The 22,920-nt window shown below is 39.5% G+C and overlaps 1 protein-coding gene across 1 annotated transcript; it reads left to right on the forward strand.

Moving 5' to 3' along the window:
* Positions 1-646: 646 nt before the first annotated feature.
* Positions 647-21,690, forward strand: slc1a7a (solute carrier family 1 member 7a). The gene is made up of 11 exons (XM_086042866.1): positions 647-1,188; positions 5,564-5,643; positions 11,333-11,548; positions 13,785-13,827; positions 14,414-14,645; positions 14,747-14,846; positions 15,859-16,092; positions 16,528-16,722; positions 19,007-19,141; positions 20,624-20,723; positions 21,018-21,690. The coding sequence occupies exons 1-11, from the start codon at positions 1,048-1,050 to the stop codon at positions 21,282-21,284; spliced, it is 1,743 nt and encodes a 580-aa protein (XP_085898992.1). The 5' UTR covers positions 647-1,047; the 3' UTR covers positions 21,285-21,690.
* The last annotated feature ends 1,230 nt before the right edge of the window (positions 21,691-22,920 follow it).

The raw sequence follows: 22,920 nt of genomic DNA on the forward strand, positions 1-22,920 counted from the left end.
GCCCTGAGCAGTTGTGATGTCATTTTCAGTCGACAGAAGTGACAAAATGGCCGCCCTCTGAGATGGCTAAAAACGGGTGGATTTTGCTGCTTAACTCATATTCCACAAACGCAATATTAATCAGAATGCCGTGTTTCAGCTAGTGGGCCTGCTGGGAACATATCCTTGAAAAAAATATGTTTGGGTTAATCTCCACTTTAAGAATTTAACAAAAAGTAATAAAACTAATGGTATATTTACCTAAATCGTTCATCCTTTCTAGCTTCCTAGAATGGCCTATATCCTCATATATACATATACTCAACATACACGCACCCACGCACACCCACGCAGCTCTTGTGTCCATATATTAGAGCAATATTTGACTTGAAAAGAGTCAGCCATTCAGGTATTATTATGCTCACCGAACCACTTATGTCACAGTGAACTTTTTTATGCATTTCATTTTTGCCGTCTTCACCAATCCGCTGTCCAATTGTTCAGAGAGCCCTGTAATCCGGCCTTAGATGGGAGTCGTGCAGCACAGCCTAATAGGATCGTAGTATTAACAATAGCACCAGCTGTTGCAGGGCCCTCTGTCGGCCACCGGCAAGAGTGTAAGGGCGGGGGCGAGGCCGTGAGACGGCGAGGGAGAGGTGATTGACGGAGAGACCAAGAGGTTGCCTGTATGATGCTGTCAGTCAGTCGCATGAGGAATATCCCAGGAAACAGCTCGCTTACGGGACGGTGGAATTGCTGCTTATTTTGTGGAGGGTTGATTTTTCTTGACCGCCCCATGCTCAACTACCCAAATCCCTTGTGATTATTCTTTTCTGACTTTTGTCTTATCCCGCTCCCTTCTACATAGGCCTGTCCTTAATCTGCCTCGACCGACCGTGGTGCATGTAGGTCTAAGTACGTTGCACAGGTGGCCGTCGACTGCGCGCTGCAGGCTCTACATGGATGAATAATCGACAGTTGGGGGGATCTACTTTGGTGGATATTTTCTCCTCTGTGGGGGGGCTTTACAAAGTTACAGTCAGGAGGCTTTAGGAGGAAGGGGTGAGGATGGCAGTGGCGCTGGAGGAAGTGTGGGGGCGGGTCAAGAACGTCTGCAAGCAGAATGGTCTCCTCATCCTTTCCGTGCTGGCTGTGGTCATTGGCTGCCTGCTTGGCTTCTTCCTGAGAGGCAAGCAGCTCTCCGAACAGGTCAGTCAGTTGAAATGCCCCCTGTTTGTGACCCCCCCAAAACACCTGTGCCACTTCTCACATATCACCACCAGAAAAGACACTTCACGATCGCACAGCTGTACTGTTGTTGGCGTCTACTCATGGAAAAATGACTCGTTCAGCCCCAATGCGGCCTAATGATATTTGTGAAAGTCTCAATTATTTTGTCTACAAAAACATACAGATTTTTTTTGGTTTTGTTTTCTGTTTTGTGCAGCGGGAAGGTACATTTCTTCCGAGGGTTAGATTGCTCCCGATTCTTTCCTGATTGATGGCCAAAGCTTCCTTTGCTTGTTCCCATCAGCCTCTCAGATTGCCCGGACACATCGATGAATCGGGATTCCCGGTGGAGAGATTAGTAGTCAATCACTCACAGTGACATCAGGTCAACAACAGACCATCATGTTCACTTATATAATTCACATAAATCAGACCGGGCTGTGGATTGAAACACCAGTCGCATTTGCAGTTCTGCAAGGCTGCAGTGGTTTTCTTCTTAGAATTGTGAGGATGTGATTGGAACTCAGAATGTCAAGCATACTGCCATGCCGGACTATTACAGATAATAAATAGATTAATGAAACAACAGTCCTATTTAATTTATAATAGGATATGTTCAATATGCTGCATGCCAACATACTCCATTTTGTTTTATCTCTGTAAACCTTAGTTCACTTCTCCATGTTATATTTACTTCGGCCTAATTGAATCTGATGGTAAACTGTAGGGATGGAGCAAAATATTTATATTATGTGATATCTGAAAATGACACTGTTGAGAGAAAAAGCTCAGAGCCCATCATTAGTGTAGCTGAATGTGAGATGAACATGTTAAATCATTTTTGTTACTTCAAAAAAACTGGAAACTGAGGCACTCAAAGTACGTTTTTTGAATTAAAAGGCCTTTGCGTGAACATTGCCGATTGGAGAAAATGCCTACTTACTTTCAATAGTGTGTTTTTCTTTTTCATCCAACACTTTGATGTAAAACAGATCAGCTTGTCGATCAATAATAACAACTCAACAATGCTTAACGTCAACGGTTTTCCCTTCTTCCGTAACAGTAATACTCTAGCTGTGGTATATCGTAGACAGGTCTCTTGTAGTCCAGCATTGCACAGATGGCCCTGTAGATCATGACACTTACCCATAAGGTCCTCTGCTAACCATGTCAGTGTAACAACTGACGCACGCAATGAGACGCGCGCCTATTGAGACCTTACTCGCACACAATTTGATTTTACAGTGGAGTCCAATGTCAAAATGCCTTGACCCTAATACTCCTCAGTTGGCAGAGACAAATAAAGGACCAAGGTATGAACGTTGAGAACTACAGCCATGTGAGCTTTGGATAACACCGACTGGATATATAGGGTGGAACCTCTAAAGTAAAACATTATAATTTGGAATGTAAGCAAAATTTTGGGCTAACAATATACCTCTATGGATTCAGGTGAAACCTAACTCACTCAAAACACTTCAGCATCGATTCATTTATTTGTAGGGTCGGCGACGTGTTTTGGCAACCACACAGACGCCTTGTTGAGATCAACGGGTGGTGGGTTAGCGCACCAAAACTAGCAGCAGATTCAAGTGTGTGTCAATAATATTTGACTAAAAACGAGAGCAGTAGTGTGGTCACTTGCAAAACATGCAAGGATATCCTCCGATATAACGTATCAAAGCACAAGAGCTATGTACGCCCATCTAAAAAGGTAACCGCTAATGCTAGCTGAGAAGAGGCCTTAAAGTCAACGCAAACATATTTTTTTCAAGAATATGTTCTATGCAAGCCCACTAGTTGAAACAGGGTATTCTGATAAATATTGCGTTTGTGGAGTAAGTGTTAATGCACTCGTTTTTAGCCATCTCAGGGGGCGGCCATTTTGTCTTCTGTCGACTGAAAATGACATTACAACTTCTCACAACGACCAATCACGGCTCAGATTCAGAGAACAGGTCAGCCGTGATTGGTCATTGTGAGCAGTTGTGATGTCATTTTCAGTCGACAGAAGATAAAATGCCCTTCCCCCAGAGATGGCTAAAAACGAGGGCATTTTACTGCTTAACTTGTATTCCACAAACACAAAATAAATCAGAATGCCGTGTTTCAACTAGTGGGCCTGCTGGGAACACATTCTTGAAAAAAATATGTTTGGGTTGACTTTAAGTAAGCAACAAAATCCACCCGCTGTTATCTATCTTTTGGGGCGGCAATTTTGTCACTTCTGTCGACTGAAAATGACATCACAAATTCTTCATTTCACCTTGTCGCCAATTTGGTCAGTTTGTTGCTTACCGTATCAATGGCAACACGCTGGCGATGACAAGATTACACCTACCAGCAAATATGCTATGCTCACACACGAGCGAATACACTCCACGCTGTTTGTGTCACAGTGGAAGGAAAAAAAGTACAAATCTTCCTCCTACAAACAATCAAACACACACACATACACATATAGCCTTTGGCCCTGAAAGCTCAAAAGCTTTTACTGCTCAGCCTTTGTTGCAAAGATCACAGATCCCTCCATTTCTTCTTACTAACTGCATTCTAGTTCTCACACTTAGCTTCTGATCATTACATTAATTGATCACTTACAAAAATAAAACATTGTAGCCCTTCTTTCACTTTGCATCCATAATCTGATTTCTATTGGATTAAATATGACTCTGTATGACTATTGGTTATCTCCATCATATTTTCATAACTCATCCAAGTCACTGCAAATGACTGGTGACCAGTCCGGGGTGTACCCCTGTGTCTCACCTTGGCCCTAATAATTACAAGCGGTATAGAAAATGAATGTTTGTCTTAGATTTATTGATACGTATTTTGAACACACGGTAACTAAATGTGCTTCACAAAACATTTAAAGGCAATATTTAATAGCATCCAACCATCCATTATCTATACCGCTTATCCTCACAAGGGTCGCGGAGAGTGCTGGAGCCTATCCCAGCTGTCTTCGAGCAGTAGGCGGGGGACACCCCGAACTGGTTGCCAGCCAATCGCAGGGCACACAGAGACAAACATACACGCTCACAATCACACTTAGCGGCACTTTAGAGTGTCCAATCAACTTACCATGCATGTTTTTGGAATGTGGGAGGAAACCGGAGAACCCGGAGAAAACCCACGCAGGCACGGGGAGAACATGCAAACTTCACACAGGGAGGCCGGGGCCGGAATCGAACCGACGACCTCCGAACTGTGAGGCGGACGTGCTAACCAGTCGCCCACTGTGCCGCTATTTAATAGCAAAATATGACGATTCAAAATTCAAAAAACGGAAGAAAAGCAAAGTACAGAAATAAAATGTACTTTACTAAAATTACGAAATGAACCAACTGCGCATGATTTTGGACAAAAACGGATTATATAAAAGACGTTAATCATGGGTATGGAGGTTTTTAACTTGCATTTAAAAGCATTTACAATTGGGACTAACTTCAATTTTCTTGGGAGCTTATTCCATTTGCATGCAGCTAAATGTGGAAGCACCATGTTTGCTTTGACCGCTCGGCTCTGCTAATCCTTGTCTGTAGGTTTATAGTCCATGAGTGTATGAATGTACAAAAAAAATTGTGAAAGAGAAATGCTGCATTTTTCATAGACACACATTGACAGAATCCCTTTTTCATTTTTCGGTTTCTTGGATTGTTTTCACTTAAGACAATTAGTCTTTACACCTTCAACAAAATGCCGGGTTGTTTTCATAACCCACTTGCTGGGTAGCCATGGATTTTGCGATTGGGTTACTCAAGGTTGGGTTAATTATGTTGAACCAGCAGATATGGTTCAAGATTGGATTTGGGTATTCTGAAGAGCTGAAGGTGGTTGCCATTTTGGTGTTGTCTGCTGAAGTTGAAGTAAATTGAATTTACCATTCTTAGAAAACATTGGTGGCCGCTGGATGGTCATTGGGCTATACTATTGATCTTGGACACAGGAATTGGGATACAAATCCTGGTCATATGTCAATGACTTGCTGTGGAGAAAATCTGCTTATTTTTAACCACAGCTGTACTGATAACCTGGTAACCCATTACTTGGTAGCTTTAACCCATCAGTATGGGTAGTTTTTACCCCTTGTTGGATCAAAATCTTGACCCAACATGCTGGGTCCAATCCTCAACCTAATGCACTGGATATAAATAACCCTATATTGGCTGGGTTCCTTTTGGACCCAACACCGCGTTAGCGATTTCACCCAATTTGGGTTACTTTTTATGTTTAGTCAAACCAAAGAAGTGATGTAAAGATGATAAAAAAACAAATGTACAAAGAATGTGAGACGTTAAAGTGCTGTGTAAATACAGTATGTTCACGTAATTGTTTGGTTTTCTTACAGGAGGTAAAGTACTTTCAGTTTCCTGGAGAACTTCTAATGCGGATGTTAAAAATGCTCATCTTGCCGCTTGTCGTTTCCAGGTAAGAGCAACACAATACACACAAATGAAATAGGTTTCAAATGCTAAACACTGGATTGCAGCTACTCACATTTCCCGGCACTCTATTCTTGGAACAATAATAATCAGCGATGGGCATTCCATCTCCATAGACGGACGCCCATTTTGGGGACAGAGGACAGAGGACAAGAAGTTTTCTAAAAACGACAGACTAAGCTAGGACAGAAGTGGGTTTTCATCCATCCCTGTAATCGTCCCTAACCAAGTCAAGTATCGACTGACGTGTTATATTGGATTCTTGTAGCCCTTTGCAATTCCACCTGGCAGTTTTACCTGAACAAAAGGTGCACCAAAGTAAATTTGGTGCTGTACTTGAACCATTTACTCCTCAACTGTCAGAATCTTTTGAAGTGCTAACGGCACTGAATTAGGGAAGTTTGAATACATCGAAGGCCGTGGGTCGTCCGTGGGTCGGCCTTCTTTTATGTGTGGTGGTTGGGGGGGTTGTGTTGGTAGCTAATTGCTATCTTGGTTGACACTTGTAAAGTTGTAAACAGTTCAATCCACTCACGATACTCCCAGCCGGTAAGTGGATCTGAATAGGAAATTAGCCAGCTAATGAACTTTAACTAATGTTTATGAATTATAAAACCTCTGCCGTTAGCATCTCTCCCGCGGTGTCATGCACGAACTTTTTTTTTTTTTTTGTGGTGGAACGGACTTATGAAATGTAAGGACGGATATGCTTTAATAGGATGAGGATTGACAGGGTTGGAGGATGATTATTTTTATGAATAAGAAGCGAGGGACGCGGACGCCGGACGGACTCGCAAAATAGGGTAAGGTGCAGTTCCCATCTCTGATAATAATTGTCATTTTTCAGTACGTGTATTGTTGTAGTTTTCATTCCCCTCATATAATTTACACCTTCGGTATGCACACATTGTGCTCTGAAATTCTATCTTGTGTGTATTTTTTATTTTTTATTTTATGTAAGCTCAAAGATATAGTGCTCAAAGATATAGTTAAACCACTATTTTCCTATTTTGACACTCTGACAAACGCAATCTTCACAGGACATTTCTTGTTTTCAACATGACCGTGACCATTTCATATAGCACAAGGTCCTGTTTTGACATTGAATGTAAGGAAACTGCAATATAAAGGTCACGTGAAATGTGACGCTTTCTGTGCTCACTTGAAATTGGAATTAGTTTTTCCATTATAACTTTGTGAAGGGGGTGGGGGGGGGAGGGTCATGTTTATGAAGGAATCCCTTTGGATGTCATCTAATGTACTTTCTGTACATAGACTAACAGATTCTCTGCAGTGATTATTTTAGGTCCAAAGCGCTTAGTTGACTGCATGAAGTGAACGCATGAAAACTCCAAAAACAAATCATGCAAACACACCGGTAACATGCAGAGCGCTTTGTGCAATAAGCTACTTACAATATATGCACCAGTAAAGTCTGGATGAGAAGTTAATCTATCCTCCCTCCCACGGTCTGTCTCGCTCTGTCAGTGCTTTTGTTGTCTTCCTTTTATTTATGTTACAAAGGAAGAGTAATAGAACATGTTTGGTTTCATGTGGCTCTTGTTTTTTTTTTTTTTTTGTCCTGACACTAAAAAAAACATTTGTTGAATTTACGCAATTTTATCTGGTCAATTGGTTGCAAGGAATAAAATCAACTGCACTGAAAAAATGGAATGTTGAATTTACTCCATTTTATTTCATCAGGTGGTTGCGCAAAATAAAATCATCTGGACCCTAATCATTTTTTAAGGAGTTGTACAGTCTACTTAAGAAATCTATCTGGATTATATAAATGTATAAATATAATCATCTGAATTATATAATTATATAAATATAATCATCTGAATCCAGATTTCTTAAGTAGGCTGTACAACTCCTTAAAAAATTATCTGGATCCAGATGATTTGATTTTGTGCAACCACCTGATGAAATAAAATGGAGTAAATTCAACATTCCATTTTTTTCAGTGTGGATCCAGATACATTTGTTAAGTAGACTACACATCTAAATGCATCTGGATACAGATGATTTTATTTTATGCATCCACTTGACCACATAAAATTGAGTAAATTCAACACATTTTTTCAGTGTACTGTACATGTTCATCCGCACATATAATGTACACTGAAAAAAAGGGCCGGTCTCATTTAGTCAATTTTATTTTGTCAAGTAGTTGCACAAAATAAAATCATCTGGATCCAGATACATTGTTAAAGTGGATGTATAGTCTGCTTAAAAAAATTCTGGATTCAGATGATTTTATTTTGTGCAATCATTTGACAAAATAAAATTGAGCAAATGATGAACAGCATTTTTTTCAGTGTAGTCTCTTTGTAACTGAATACTGCAGAAGGTATGTGGTTGGTGATGCACAGATCAGCTGGTTGACACGGCTTATCGAGGGGTGAAATATCTGCCCCAGCCCTATTGCCTGTCTGTCCCCATTTTTTTTTCTCTCCTCCCAACCATCTGCGCGCCAGCCAAAGAGGAAACCAGATTATCCCATGGAGGCGTAATGCAGAATCAATGGGCTCTCCTCTTACGGCAGTTGCGTTGGTCGGCACTACACAAACGATTCAATCCATTCATGTGTCAAAAGTTACATAACACGTTTGCTGTTGCAGCCGTATAATTGGGCTGAAAGTTAAGGCAATTTTGCATTTTTATTCATTTTGTATAGTACGTCTCAACATGGGGCTCCATGTTGATGAGTCATTTGCCACTTGAAGGTTGCAGTGAGATTCATTTTTTGCCAGCCAAAGATTGACAATAATGGCCCGCTAACACCAATTCATCTGAATGTAAAAAAAAGTTCCCAACCTCACATAGAAATTCATAGGTGGATTTTGTTTTTTGATCTGAGTGTTAAAAAGTGTGTATCATTTCAAGTATATACTTCGTGGGTGGGTTTGTGTGTATGTGTGTGTGTGTGTACATATACACTGTCTGTATATATATATATATATATATATATATATATATATATATATATATATATATATATATATTTATATATATATATATACATATATATATATATATATATATATATATATATATATATATATATATATATATATATATATATATATATATATATATATATTATATATATATATATATATATATATATATATATATATATATATATATATATATATGTATATGTGGACATTTTACTAAAAATTGAGCGTCCGTTATTCATCATCCGTCTGCAGCGTGGTTACCATTCCATCATCCCGTCATCCGTCATTCGCCTTTTATGGGGGAATAAGTAGTACCCGCCTATAGGCCGGTCCGCCTCTGATTCCCGTCAGCGATTCCAACTGAAAACTTCAATAGCACCGCCCCACCCAGCCCCAGCCCCTTATATATATATGTGTGTATATATATACAGTATATATATATATATATATATATATATATATATATATATATATATATATATATATATATATATATATTTATATATGTATATATGTATATATATATATATATATATATATATATATATATATATATATATATATATATATATATATATATATATATATATATATATATATGTATATACATCTCCCACATGCTGTATATAGACATACACGTATGCATATGTATAAGTACATATATACATACTGTATGTACATACGTACACACATATATATGTATGTATACGTGTGTGTAAGTGTGTTTGCAATATGTGTGTGTAATGAGGGAGGACATGAAGGTAGTGGTGTAAGTAGGTGTGGCGACCCCTGAAGGGAAAAGCCGAAAGGAAAAGAAGAAGACTGTGTATGTGTGTGTATGTATTGTAGTTTTAGAATTTGTTTAGTTGTTTTAATATATAGAGTGTTTGTCAAGTGCAAAATTTTTTTTAAACTCATGACATATTGTGTAATAAAAAAAAGTCAACTACAATTCTCAAACGACTCCAGCTGTATACGAATGTACAGCAGTACCAAAATAAAAATGCATTTAAAATGAACCCCCAAAGCTCATGATGATATTAATTGACAAAGACGAAAACGATCACATTTTCGCAGTAATTATGGTTGGTTTTAGTTTTATAGAAGATGTAGGTTAAGTCACTTTTCTTTTTTTTTTTAAAGCATTTTGGTTTTGGTTTTTATTTTGTTTACAAAAATGTTTTTTTTCCAATTGCTGTTTTGGTTTTGTTCTTTAACTTATAGAAACCTCAATTTTTGTATCTCAATCCCATAAAATTGTAGCTGCGGATTGTTTTCATCATTTGTTTTGGCTTTGGCGAGTGTAGTGCATGACAATCCAATCAAACAAACATCTGGAACGCAACAACGCAATTGAAACCCTTTGTGTGCACTTTTTTGGGGGGCGGGGGGGGGGGGGGGGGGGCGTCAAAGCTGTCAGTCAAGCTCAGTTTGACTTTTGCCTTGTGATCTCACTTTGCAGCTGAGGTCGAGCTCTTTGTGTAGCCTTAACTTGAAGTTACTCACACACGCGCAATAATATCTTGCATTGAAATATTGAAATTGTAATCATGACATTTACAGTAGCTCATAAGCGCCGTGTGTCTTAATGTTTTACAAGTTCTTGCGCTGTGAAAGCCGCTTGAATGCCGCATGTTGTTTGCAGCAATCGAGTGACGTACTGTACGTTCTTCATACGAGCTTGAAGATGTTTACTGACACCACAGTTGGAGTTTACCCTAAAACTAAAACCCTGTGAAAGTCCGCGTATAACTGAAATGGTCCCTACTCCTTGCGAATGGCGACAGTCAACCGTAAATATGTTTTGTTTTTGTTTTTTTAATTGGTCTCCTTTTCGGTTTCCAGAATGCATTGCGGGGCGTCATGCATTTAATTGATTAAGTGACAAGAACATGAATCCTTATTGTATGTGTGTTTACGTTACCACTAGTTGAATGTGTGTCATATTTAACACTTTTGTGTCCCTCTCCTACTGCCCGAAGACAGCTGGGATAGGCTCCAGCACCACGATTCTTGTGAGGATAAGCGGTTTGGAGAATGGATGGATGGATGGATGTTTGATTTATGTTGCGAACATGCAGTGGTCAACAGGTCGACATGATTTATGATGTCTTTTTACTTTATTTGATTTTATAATTTTTTTTAAACAAACTGTGACATTATGTTGTGTGTCAAATAGTGACATATCCAGTTCAAATCCTTGCACAAATTAAAGTGCTCACTTAAGCATTACTTGTAAAAAAAATAATTAAGATCTGCTTTGTTTTGAATGACAGGTCCATAGAATGACCTTTGCAACAAATTTCAGGTTTAATGCTAAATGGACTGCTTTTTAATACAGTATAGCGCTTTATCTATAGGATTAAATGTTCTAATATGCATTTATGTGTAAAAAAAAAATAATGAGACCAGTGTTGCGTACGACCGCTGTAAATAAACATCAAATATACAAACAATCGGCAAACATCGGCCATTTGGATGATTATTTTGGTCGATGTTTTAATCGGCCGAGCCCTAACATATTGATAGATAGATAGATAGATAGATAGATAGATAGATAGATAGATAGATAGATAGATAGATAGATAGATAGATAGATAGATAGATAGATAGATAGATAGATAGATAGATAGATAGATCGAAATTCCTACTAAATGCTTTTCTATTCCTTTCTTCTGTCTACTGTTCTTCTTGGAAAAAAATTATTAGTTTGATGTCAGGCCTGGCTGCCCTGGATGCCAAATGCTCCAGTCGACTGGGCATCATGACCATCTCTTACTACCTCTGGACCACCTTTGTTGCTGTGGTGGTGGGCATCATCATGGTGTACATCATCCACCCTGGAGGAGCTGCTCAGAAGGAGGACTCCGAGGAGAGTAAGAAGCCCATGACCAGCTCTGCCGATGCGCTGCTGGATCTTATTCGGTGAGAGCGAGACACAAAGCCGTTCCGTGTTCAGTAACCGCTTACTTAGCTTAATCAGCATTATTGTAGGAATGAACATTGTCTTCTGTCTTCTCAAACAAACAGTACTTGTACTGCATCCAGATTAACAATTGGTTAACCATTGTTTTACAGTAACATTTGTATTAGCTAATGCTAACAACCAGGTTAAGCGTACATCATTTTGAGCAGTTCAGAATCAATATTATCTAATAACATGGAGGAAAAAAAACATTTAAAATGTAAATAAGACACATTTTACTCAACAGGGATTATATAACTTGGGCGCATTTTGCTCCAGACGTGTTTGGCTAGTCGAACCAACCAGAGGCAGGGAATATGATGACATCACCAAGAGCCATCGTGCGGCCTAGGCAGATTAGATTGGCATAGCAACACAAAGAGGTTGAAATCTGATTGGGCAAAAAAAAAAATCTACCATCCTCATACAGCACTGGAAGCAGTGCAGTGAAGATAAACACTATGGAATGAGGAGAATAGACTACTGGGAATAAATTAATTCAATGTCAACTAAAAAAAAAAATGAAATTGTAGAATTAGGTCATTGCTTGTGATAGTGTTTGATCAGCAGATAAGGTATTGCTGGCCTTTTCCATGTCTCCTTTCAATGACAGACGTGTTTTGTCAGAATCCGTTGAGAATTTCCCTTAAAAGCGAATCATTACAGATTACAAATTATCAATGAAAATGTTTTTGCTAAACTGCGTGCAGTCTCATGTGGAGTTAAGTGACGGACGGGAGTACTTGAGCAAGGAGGGGAAATCCTTGAGTAATGTGTGCCAGCGGGTTGACGCGTTAAGCTAATAAGAGCTGCTCAAAGCCAGCAGGGTGTGTTTGAGGAGAACTTTGTTGCGGCCCTGAGAGCCACTGTGTCAGTGTGACAGTAGGTCAACGGGCGCAACACCACCAATGCGCTGTAACCTTTGTTGTTTTTGAATAGTAATTGTATGAATGTTCAAAACAAAGCATGTCAAGAAGAAGCCGTTTGGTTTCCTTTTGATCTTGGCAGTCAAATCCTTGAAATATTTTGGCCTATTTCCATTGCCAAAATCAAGTTACGGCGGGAATAAATTGCCTTTGAATGAATGAATGAAGTCAAGTCTACACAATTCAACTTTGATCTGATTATGACAAGTGGTGTGACGTTCGCAGGCTCTCAGTTTGTGTGTGTTGTAGAAGAGCACAGCTGGACTTTGGATTTATCTGGCAAAGCTTCTTTAAAGCTTCATCTATCAGGCCGCCGTGCTATATTGGTACATTCACAAATGGCCCAGCGTGCATGTCAGTGTGTGTGATAAGTATGCATAATGAGCAAAGTGTTCATAAATATGGGTATCCTTAAGCTAGGCGATGAAAACAGTACCTTAGCTCCATTTGCATCATCTTGGACACAAAATAAACTGTTGAACAAATTCTCCCTCGGCACATGCCGCAGTCTTGTTGATTAGTCATTAATGCTGTCTTGTTTTTATACCCTTCTGCAATACATTTGATTCTTTGTATTAATGTGTCCCTCACTCCCGCCACTTCAATCTATCCACCCACGAGGATGTGCTTCCATTCTTGGCGTGTTGCTGTATCTGCCCTTGGTAGAGTGAGCACGGCATGTTTCAAGTGAAAAGATGTTCTTGGGAGATGAGGAGATGAGTGCTTCAGGCTGCTTTTAACTCACAGTGTTGTGTTGAAAAAAAAAAAAAAAAAAAAGAATGCTTGAAGTGATGATAATCATTTCAATAAGCAGATATGGAATGACGCTTGTTAGAGAAAATGCCATTAAGATAAGATAAGAAGGCCTTTATTGATCCCACAGTGGGGAAAATTTTCAGCGTTACAGCAGCAAAGGTATAGGGCAGGGGTCACCAACTCCGGTCCTCGAGGGCACCTGTCCTACAGGTTTTCCATTTCTCCCTGCTGTAACACACCTGTTAAAATGATCAGGATCGCTATCAGGCTTCTCAAGAGCTTGCTGATGAGCTGATCATTTTAACAGGTGAGTTACAGCGGCTAGAGATGGAAGACCTGCAGGACAGGTGCCCTCGAGGACCGGAGTTGGTGACCCCTGGTATAGGGTAAAACATGCAGCAAAGGTATAACATGTTAACAAAGTTCAGATTTCACAGTACATTGCACGGTCGGGGTTGTTCTGTATGTCCTTTGATTCAAGGGTTTGAATACATTTTCAACCTCTCTTCTGCAGCAACATGTTTCCAGCAAATTTGGTTCAAGCTACATTTCAACAGGTACGTTGGAGTCTTTCTACAATTGAATGCTGAAGCGCATGCAGCATGTCATTCTACACCAAAACACTTTAGAGCAAAATGGAAATGAATTTCATTCATTCCGTGACCCTGATTATGACGATGAAAAATATGACGATGATGAAGTTTTGAAAAATGGAGGTCATGTTTCTCCATTGAAATGGATGTAAATCTGTTTCAGCATCAAAACTAAGTTTATCCAGTCATCCTATGATCCTTTATCCAAACCACTTATCCTCACGAGGGTCGCGGGGTGAGTGCAAGTTTTTTGGGGGGAATGTGGGAGAAAACCTGAGTACCCATAAAAAAATAAAAACATACAGGCACTGGCATTGTCTCCAGTGTTCAAATTGAGGAATCAAAACTGAACACTTACCTACGTCAAAGTTCAACCGACATTGAAAATAGCCCCTGCATGCTACCCAAGTAGCATGAAGTGATGCATACAATCAGCAAAATCTTTTTACCAGAAAACATTGTGACCAGAAAATAGACTGCTCTGACTGATCTCATCATGATATTGTCTCTATTAAGTTTGAAGTGCCTCTTCTCCATTTTGCTTTTCAAGTACCGAACCCAAAGAGACCCCGAATATATCCCTAAACCAACAGTGGCTCAGCTGCTGGATGAGACCACCACTCGCAGGGTCTACATCTACGGCATTCAGGATGACAATGGAACCGACGTTCAGAACTTTTCCCTGGATCTCACGCCGCCGCCCGACGTCATCATGAAGACGTCGGCGGGTACGAGCGAGGGCATGAACGTGCTGGGCATTGTCATTTTCTCCGCCACCATGGGTGAGTTGTTGGCACGCTATTGGCACATACATGTTATACATGACACACACGTGGAAGAGTTATGAATCACGCATGAGCTGGACTGTATGTGAATTATCCAGGGATCATGTTGGGGAGAATGGGGCCCAATGGGAGTGCTTTGGTCAACTTTTGTCAGAGTTTGAATGAAGCGGTTCTCAAGATTGTTGCCATTGTCATCTGGTAAGAACTACCTTCTTATTGTTTTCCTTAACGCTTAAAACATGCTCGAAATCAGGCCACATTTGACCCGTAACATACTTCCTAAACAGATTTATGACAAAAATGTCCTTTTAAATATGGACAAACAAAATACGTGGAAAAATACAAAAATACATGGTCTTAATATTTTTCATTTTTGATCATACATTTTTCAATGCCTGTATAAAAGATATACTTTCTTAATCCAACAACAAAGGGTTTGAAGCAACAACAAAATAATACAGTAACATATTGCAATTTTTTTTTTCCGGTGCAAAGGGCTCAGTGGCATAAAAATGACAATTCAAGGACGGCACAGAACTGCTGAACAGAAACCAACATTAAGTGCAAGAACTCATTAAAAAAAAAAAAAACATTCAAGATTTTAATATTATTGAAGTGCTGTTTGTCCTGCATATAATTCCAAATCCACAATTTTTTTAAGCCTCCTCATGTTGTAGTATAAGACCCAGTTTAAGTGCAACTAAGACCTGTCCGTCATCTAGTGGTGATTGGTGATATCACAATTTAAAATGATTGTCGATCACCACTGCATGCTCACAGTTCAGCACATGCGGAATGGCATATTCACAGATTTTTTTTCTCAATATGTTTTAATATTTGGGAATTTCCCAAGTGTATCCAAGATTGCTTTCCCTATTACCCCCCGTTTTTCATAGAACACATAGAACACATACTGAAAGTGTTTTTTGAATTTTTTTTGTGGGTTTGTAGAAATAAATAAATAAATAAATAAATAATAATAATAATAATAATAATAATAATAATAATAATAATAATGATAATAATCAAGAGGCATCCAGTTACCCATGCATGCCTTACATCATGATGTTTTCATTGTGCATGCATGTGTGTTTGCTTGCTCTTTGCATACTGCACCTAAACTTAATATACCCTAACACAATGTAAGCCTTAAGAAAGTCTGAATATTTCAATGTTTTTTTGTTTTTTTTTTTGGTCCCTTCCTTTTTAGGTATTTCCCCTTCGGTATTGTTTTCCTGGTTGCCGGGAAAATCTTGGAGATGGACGATCCGTCAGCCATGGGGAAGAAACTGGGATTTTATGCCATCACAGTAGTAATGGGCTTGGTGCTACATGGTCTTTTCATCTTGCCTGCCATGTATTTCTTTATCACCAAGAAGAGCCCCATTGTTTACATTAGAGGAATTCTACAGGCCCTACTTATTTCCTTGGCCACTTCGTCCAGGTATGCACGCCCAGACACATTTATAAAGCTATTTGATTGCATGGCATGGTGAAATGTGTGGCTGTTTTTGATGTACATGTGTGTATTTGCTTCTTACACAGAGGCAGTAAGCAAAGCTTAAAATAAATCTCACATTGCGGGGTGGAGATAATTTTACCCTCAGAGAACTATTAACTAAGCGTATGCTCACAGTACGGCAGAACACAATTCTGGAGGCAGGTTAGACTCGGTGTTGGTATTTCGTAGACGAGCGCTTACGTTCACAGCTATTGAAAATTCAATTAGGGAACATGCAAACTACAGATGATTTGATTTGTGAGGCAGAAGCGCTAACCACTCAGCAAATGTACCATCCCAAAAAATAAAACAAGTGCATGACAAGTTTGTATTTTTATATTACAGGTGACATTTGTTCTGCTTTTTTTTTTTTGCCAGCTCTGCCACTCTGCCTATCACCTTCAAGTGCCTCCTCGAAAACAACCACATTGACAGACGCATCATCCGTTTCGTGCTGCCTGTGGGGGCCACCATCAACATGGATGGCACCGCCCTCTACGAGGCCGTGGCGGCCATTTTTATAGCCCAAGTGAATAACTATGAACTGGACTTTGGGCAAATCATCACCATTAGGTAAGCAAAATATTTTTGCAAAGGTTTACTTTTGATTTGATTATTATTTGTCTCAAACAAGCAAACGAATAATAATGACATCATAGAGAAAAAAAACATACACGATCCACAAATCCATATATTATAGATTAAAGCATTTACCGGTAACTTTTCTACAACTCTCATTATAAACATACTAAGTAAAATCACAAAAATAACAACACATAGAATATAGTGTTATGTATAGAATTATAAAATTAGCTGCTTGTTTGTAATTCTTTTTGAATTGTTTTAAGCTAATGCACATTTTTATAGTCTCATCTAGTGTATTACACAATTTCACACCACAAACAGAGTTGCTCATACTTTTCGGGGTTCAACTGATAGACGGCTGTTTAAAATCACAACTCCCTCTTGAAAGTTATATTCTCTCTCTGATCATACACATCATTTGGATGTTGGATGATGACACATCTTAAATTGAACTTGGTCCCAGAATTTTAAATGATAGATTTGTATGGCGAAAGTACTTAGCATGATGAATCATCCTTATCTCCCGTTTTTGTAAAGTAGAGTACAAATATTTTATAATGTGATTTTAAATGTGTTCCCCCATATCTCAACTCAAAATGACAGACATGAATTGATAAGTGCATAGTAGAACATTTTTTTGGGACTTCTGATCAAAAACATGAATAGTTTTATGCAGTATTCCATTATTTCTTGATACATTGGCACACAAATATTTGATAGGATTCCAGCACAGCTTGTGATGAGAGAGATAGAGAGAGAGAGAAAGAGAGAGAGGGATCACCTAAAAACCCAAATTCTTGAGAGAAAAACTAATAACTGTTTTCCACTGAAAAGGGCCGTTGGCTCCCTGCCCCAAATAAAAAAAAAGGTGTTATTTTTTTTAATATTGAAAAATATCCACAAATGGGCAAATTTGGCCGGTGCAATCCAGTGAGTATGCAGAGAACCACTGTACATACACATGTGATACAATTGGTCATATGTGTGCCAGTTTGACTTTCTGGGATCACTTTTGGGATCAATGGGATCAACATTTAAAAGGACTCAAAATTGGACTAATGGACAAGATCCGTCATTTACCTCCTTTACTAATTGAGCAAAAATGTATTGCGTACGTGTGGTGTTTTCCTACGCAGCATTTGAATTAATCAGATCACATATTGAGTTTTCTAAACGATTCAAAATATTATGGGATTTACTAGATACACATTTACTACATATATATGTAAATGTCACACAGATTATGCCTCAGAGAGCTTCTTAGTCTGATCTGATTTCTGCCAAATGAGTCTGGAAGCCACAGCGATACAGAAGGTTACACAACAAGTAGTACAGCATTCTGTCTCCCAGCACACTGTTGCTCTATACCTTTGCAACAGGTAAAGTCCACACGAGCCCTGGAGGGGGAGGGGGGGGGGGGGCATGTCCCTCTGATTTAATGGCATGTCCTCATGTAATAACATTAGGCAGACTTCTGCCCATAGCTTCAGGCTGCGCCCATCCCCTCGTAATCCCTTGGCAGTAAAACCCATATGACCTGTATGACTCATCTCTCTTGTCACGCCAGAATTATAATAATTTGTCCCCCCTGCTCCCGTGCTGTTTGGCTGCTGACCACAGAGCTTCATGCAGCACCATGGTTCACGCAAAGAATTGTGGCCTGCCGTGCACAGCGGTCCTTTTTGCTTAAATGAAACACCCAACTGCCCACAACATTTGCATGTTCATGTTTGCAACATTCTTCATGTTTGCATAAGTAGTCCTGCAAAGTGCTTTTCCATATACATATACATATACATATATATATATATATATATATATATGTATATATGTACATAATGTCTCTGTCCCATGAAAAACTGTTACCGGTATGTCTATTTTTCATCTTTTATAAAAAAAAAATGTTTTCGTTAATGGGGTTTCCACGTTACAGGCATTCCATTAATGTGAACATTTTTTAAAATGACAAAATTGAAAATGTATTTTTCACAGGACAGCAACGATATAAATAAATGTATATGTACATTAAACGGGCTTCCGTTAGCGTTTCCGACTACCAACTTCAACAACCCCCATCCACACACCCCACACCCCCTCTGGGCGATATTTGAAACGAAAGACTCACCGTGCCATGGAAGCCTCACCATGGCCGGACTAAATGCCTTCTAGGACCTTTTTGGACCTTTATGTACCTTTGAGGACCTCGGAAGCCACATTTAAAGGACACTTGTTAATGCTAACGCAAAACAAAAGTGCACCCTTTTTTTTCCAGCATTACTGCCACAGCAGCCAGTATTGGTGCAGCTGGAATCCCACAAGCTGGACTGGTTACCATGGTGATCGTGCTGACCTCTGTGGGTCTGCCTACTGATGATATCAGTCTCATCATTGCTGTTGACTGGGCTTTGTAAGTACTGGAGAGTAGCACGTAGCTCAAGAGTGACAAAGTAACTTTACAGCTTTGAGTCTTCTTTTATGTTTAACATTTTTTTTTGTTTTGCCATTTTAATCAGAACAACAGCAATCATATCAAAGGGAAACCACACCTTTCACTTTTATGTCTTTACATACATATCATGTCTTGCAATTGTGATGCAAATCAAATATTCTTCAAAAATGCTAACTTTACTCAAACATGGAAAATCTTAGATTGAAATATTACAGTGCCTAACTCATTAGGACATGACAATAACAGAATCAATCAATTTACAATTTAACTAAAGCATTCCAAGACAAATGTTAATTCCCCTAATAATCTGGTTTATAATACTACACAGAAATAAAGAAACACATTCTTTTTTATTTATAAAATGCGCCCCAACGCACCTCACGCTATCATAAACATGAATGCCAGCAGGTTAGAACAGCGATGCGGCAATAATTACACGACTACAACAAAACTGACTCACAGACGCACGGCGTTACCTAAAATGGAGTTTGATCTGCGCAACACGCTAACAACTGCAAATTAGTTGGAAGCGGAAAAGTGCTTTTCCATCTATAAAACGTCACAGATCATCCATTCTGCAGCCACCTAAGTGATGTGATTTGCATCCTTAAAGCATCGGTACGTTCACATGGAGGACAGCTCCTCCCTGACTGAATACAGTATATCAGGTTGGTGATGTAGCATCAGTGTGTAGAGTATTGAAGAGAATTTTTACGCACTGACATCATGCGTCCATAATCGTTGTCGTTGCTGAACAATTTGTAGTGCTAACAGGGCAATTTCAAAACCATTTGGAGTCAAAACAATATTGATGTAATGTGGAGAAATGTCTTCAGAGGAATCTAAAATCAACCCAAAAGCTACGTACCGTGAATGCTTATCACAGTACAAAAAAAACAACGAAATATGGTGGCGTGACAATTAGCAAAACACAGACATAGAAAACCAGCACAAACTGCTCATTAAAACAACAGATGTACGGTGTAGCAAAATAAATGAGCCAGTTGTGAGCTTATTCTTATTCCAGCAAAGCTACAGGAGAATGACTCAAAAAGACAAATCCAAAAAGTCCAAACCTCAACGTGATGCCCTTAAAAGCTGTGTGCATAGCCCAACGGCTGTAAACAAATGACGTGAAGCCACGTGGTAAAGAAGAGTGGGTCAAAAATCCCGCCACAAGCCACCGACAACATCATAGTGTCATCATTAAAGTCATGATCGTATCATCGGTGGGTGTGCTGAGTTTTTGACACACTGCCTTTGGATTTTGGTCTACTAGCTCTGGACTAAATAACGACATGGGTACTTGATGGCTAGGCAGGGACTCCAGAGCCAATTATTTGTAAACAAGCAAATAAAATGCCAATTTATTTATGCCTAAAAGCGCTCCAAGCAGTAACCGTACGTAGACGTAAATGACATTTGATTTTTGTCATGCAGGGATCGATTCAGGACCATGGTCAATGTGATGGGCGACGCTCTGGCTACAGGTATCATGGCTCACATCTGCCGAAAAGATTTTATTAAAGAAGGCGAACAGGTGAGAGGCTGAAACTTGAAACGCGAAGATATCTGCTAATATTAGTATTGTTTGTATCACAGTATTTCACATTTGGCCGTTCCATTTCATACGACCTCAGTTAAAACTGAGTGTTGTGGCCAAGGCATTTTGGAGGCGGAACGTTATTGACGGCGACATATCATAACGTATTGAAAAATGACACTATCGCCAATATAAAAATGAGGTGAAATGATTTTGCAAGGAAAAAAAAAAAAAAATGCAACTCTGGCCTTACATCACGTTTCATTCAAAGTCACTCGTCTTCCGTACCAGGTACCTTTGATCTGCGAGACGAAGCCCATGATCAGCATCCAGCAGATGATGACATACCAGAACCAGAAGAACGGCTGCTACCAACCGCATCCACGGGGCAACAAGAACGACCACCTTTCCCCGGACGTGGCCCGCCTGATCCAGCTCGAGGAGGGCATTCGACCGATCGAGAAGAAGAAACACGCGCACTCCGCTCACCACAAGAGAGGCCACAGAGACAAGGACCACTGTTCCATTGACATGAACGGTCTGGAAACTAACGTATAGAAAGGAGCCATCCCGAGTGGTTCGGAGCACTCAGCTGTTGGGCCTAGCGGGAGAGGACCAGCATGTTCCTCTGATGACGTGACTGAAGTCACACAACTCCTGGCTCTAGCAAAAGAGAAAGCTGGAAAGCGAATGAATACGGATGAAATAGAATACTTTTTTTTTTTTAACGGTACAGTACTTTAATAATGACCTGCGTATTTCTTGGCATACACATCTAACATGTATCATTCTGTACCAGTTGTGATGCTAGTCTTGAGCTCATTCCGTTCAAGGTTACTCTTTTTATTAAGGGTGAGTCAGCTCAAAAGGAGAAGGAAGAAGAGACACAAAGGCTTATTTGAAATTTAATGATAAAAAAATCCTTCTGTGGACTGTGGAAAAATAAAACCACTAGCATCAGTTATATATTGTATTGACCTGTTTTGGTATGAGATTAGTATATTTTTAAATGGACTTTTTCTATATGTTAATCAAGCACAAGAAATGCATGCTTTCACCGACATCGTTTCAACACTGAAGCGGACCGTACATAAAACCGTACAATGAGCAAAACTATATACAGTACTGTAAGAGGATTGCACAAATCCTCTTCGGCCACCATAAAATTTGCCGTTTTAGCAATGCCACAATGACTGTGTTCAAAATCACTCCCTATTCAACTGTATAGTCCACTATGGATAGTTTCCCCATCATGTTTGTCCGCCATGTTGGTGGTGGCGATCTGGAGAATGAGATTAAAAAAAAAAACAACAACAAAAAACAGAAAGACTAGAAGATTTTTTTCCTGTAATCAGTTCATATTAGCTATGTTACAAATGTTCCAATCTCATTAGATGTTCTAAGAGGAGGGCTAAAAAGCTGACGCCGCATGGAGAAATTTCAATGCAGTGGAAAAAAGAACATGTTGACAAAGTGCAATCCCTACACAATTCAAATACCTCTCACCGCCTAACTGTGTGCAAAGATGAGGAGAAATAAAACAGAAGACGCTTTACAAATCTGTGTTACTAAAACGTAAACATTGAAAATGTACAGTATGTTGCATGCAATTTCTAATCTTTCTAAGTGTTCAAGCTTACCTTCGACGAAGACATCAGAACAAACGCAGATGTATGGAATGGTTATCTGACTGGAATGAGATCATCTCTGCTGATTCACGAAAGCCACAATCTCCGTCTTTTCCTCGACAAGCATTCAGTCTTCTCGCCAAGATTCAAAATTGGTGCCGGTAAAAGGTGAAATGAGTCTTGGTCACTCCCACCGATATTCATGGAATGGAATGGAATGGAATGACATTTACGGCACCGACATTGCACGTCACGAGTTCAGAGCAAAGAAATTCACTTCACAAACGGTCCAAGAGACATAAAAAAAAAAAAGAAAAAAAATTGACCAGCAGAGGAAGACAGAACGGAAAGGCTGACAGGTTGCCAGATGGCGCGATGATTTTCTTACATGAAACATGAAAACATAAGGATGGGGGGGGGGGGGCAATGCTCCTATAAGGGAGGGGCACAGTATGGGTTTGGAAAAAAAACTCAGCAAACAGCCACATGAATAGAAGGCACAAACAAGAACTCAAACCAGGGGCGGAGCCAGAACGTGGTGGGCCTGGAAAAACCACGGTGGGCCC

This window comes from Filicampus tigris, chromosome 10 (genome assembly GCF_054856515.1).
Source record: "Filicampus tigris isolate MCC_2025a chromosome 10, RoL_Ftig_1.0, whole genome shotgun sequence".
In the NCBI taxonomy this organism is placed as follows: domain Eukaryota; kingdom Metazoa; phylum Chordata; class Actinopteri; order Syngnathiformes; family Syngnathidae; genus Filicampus; species Filicampus tigris.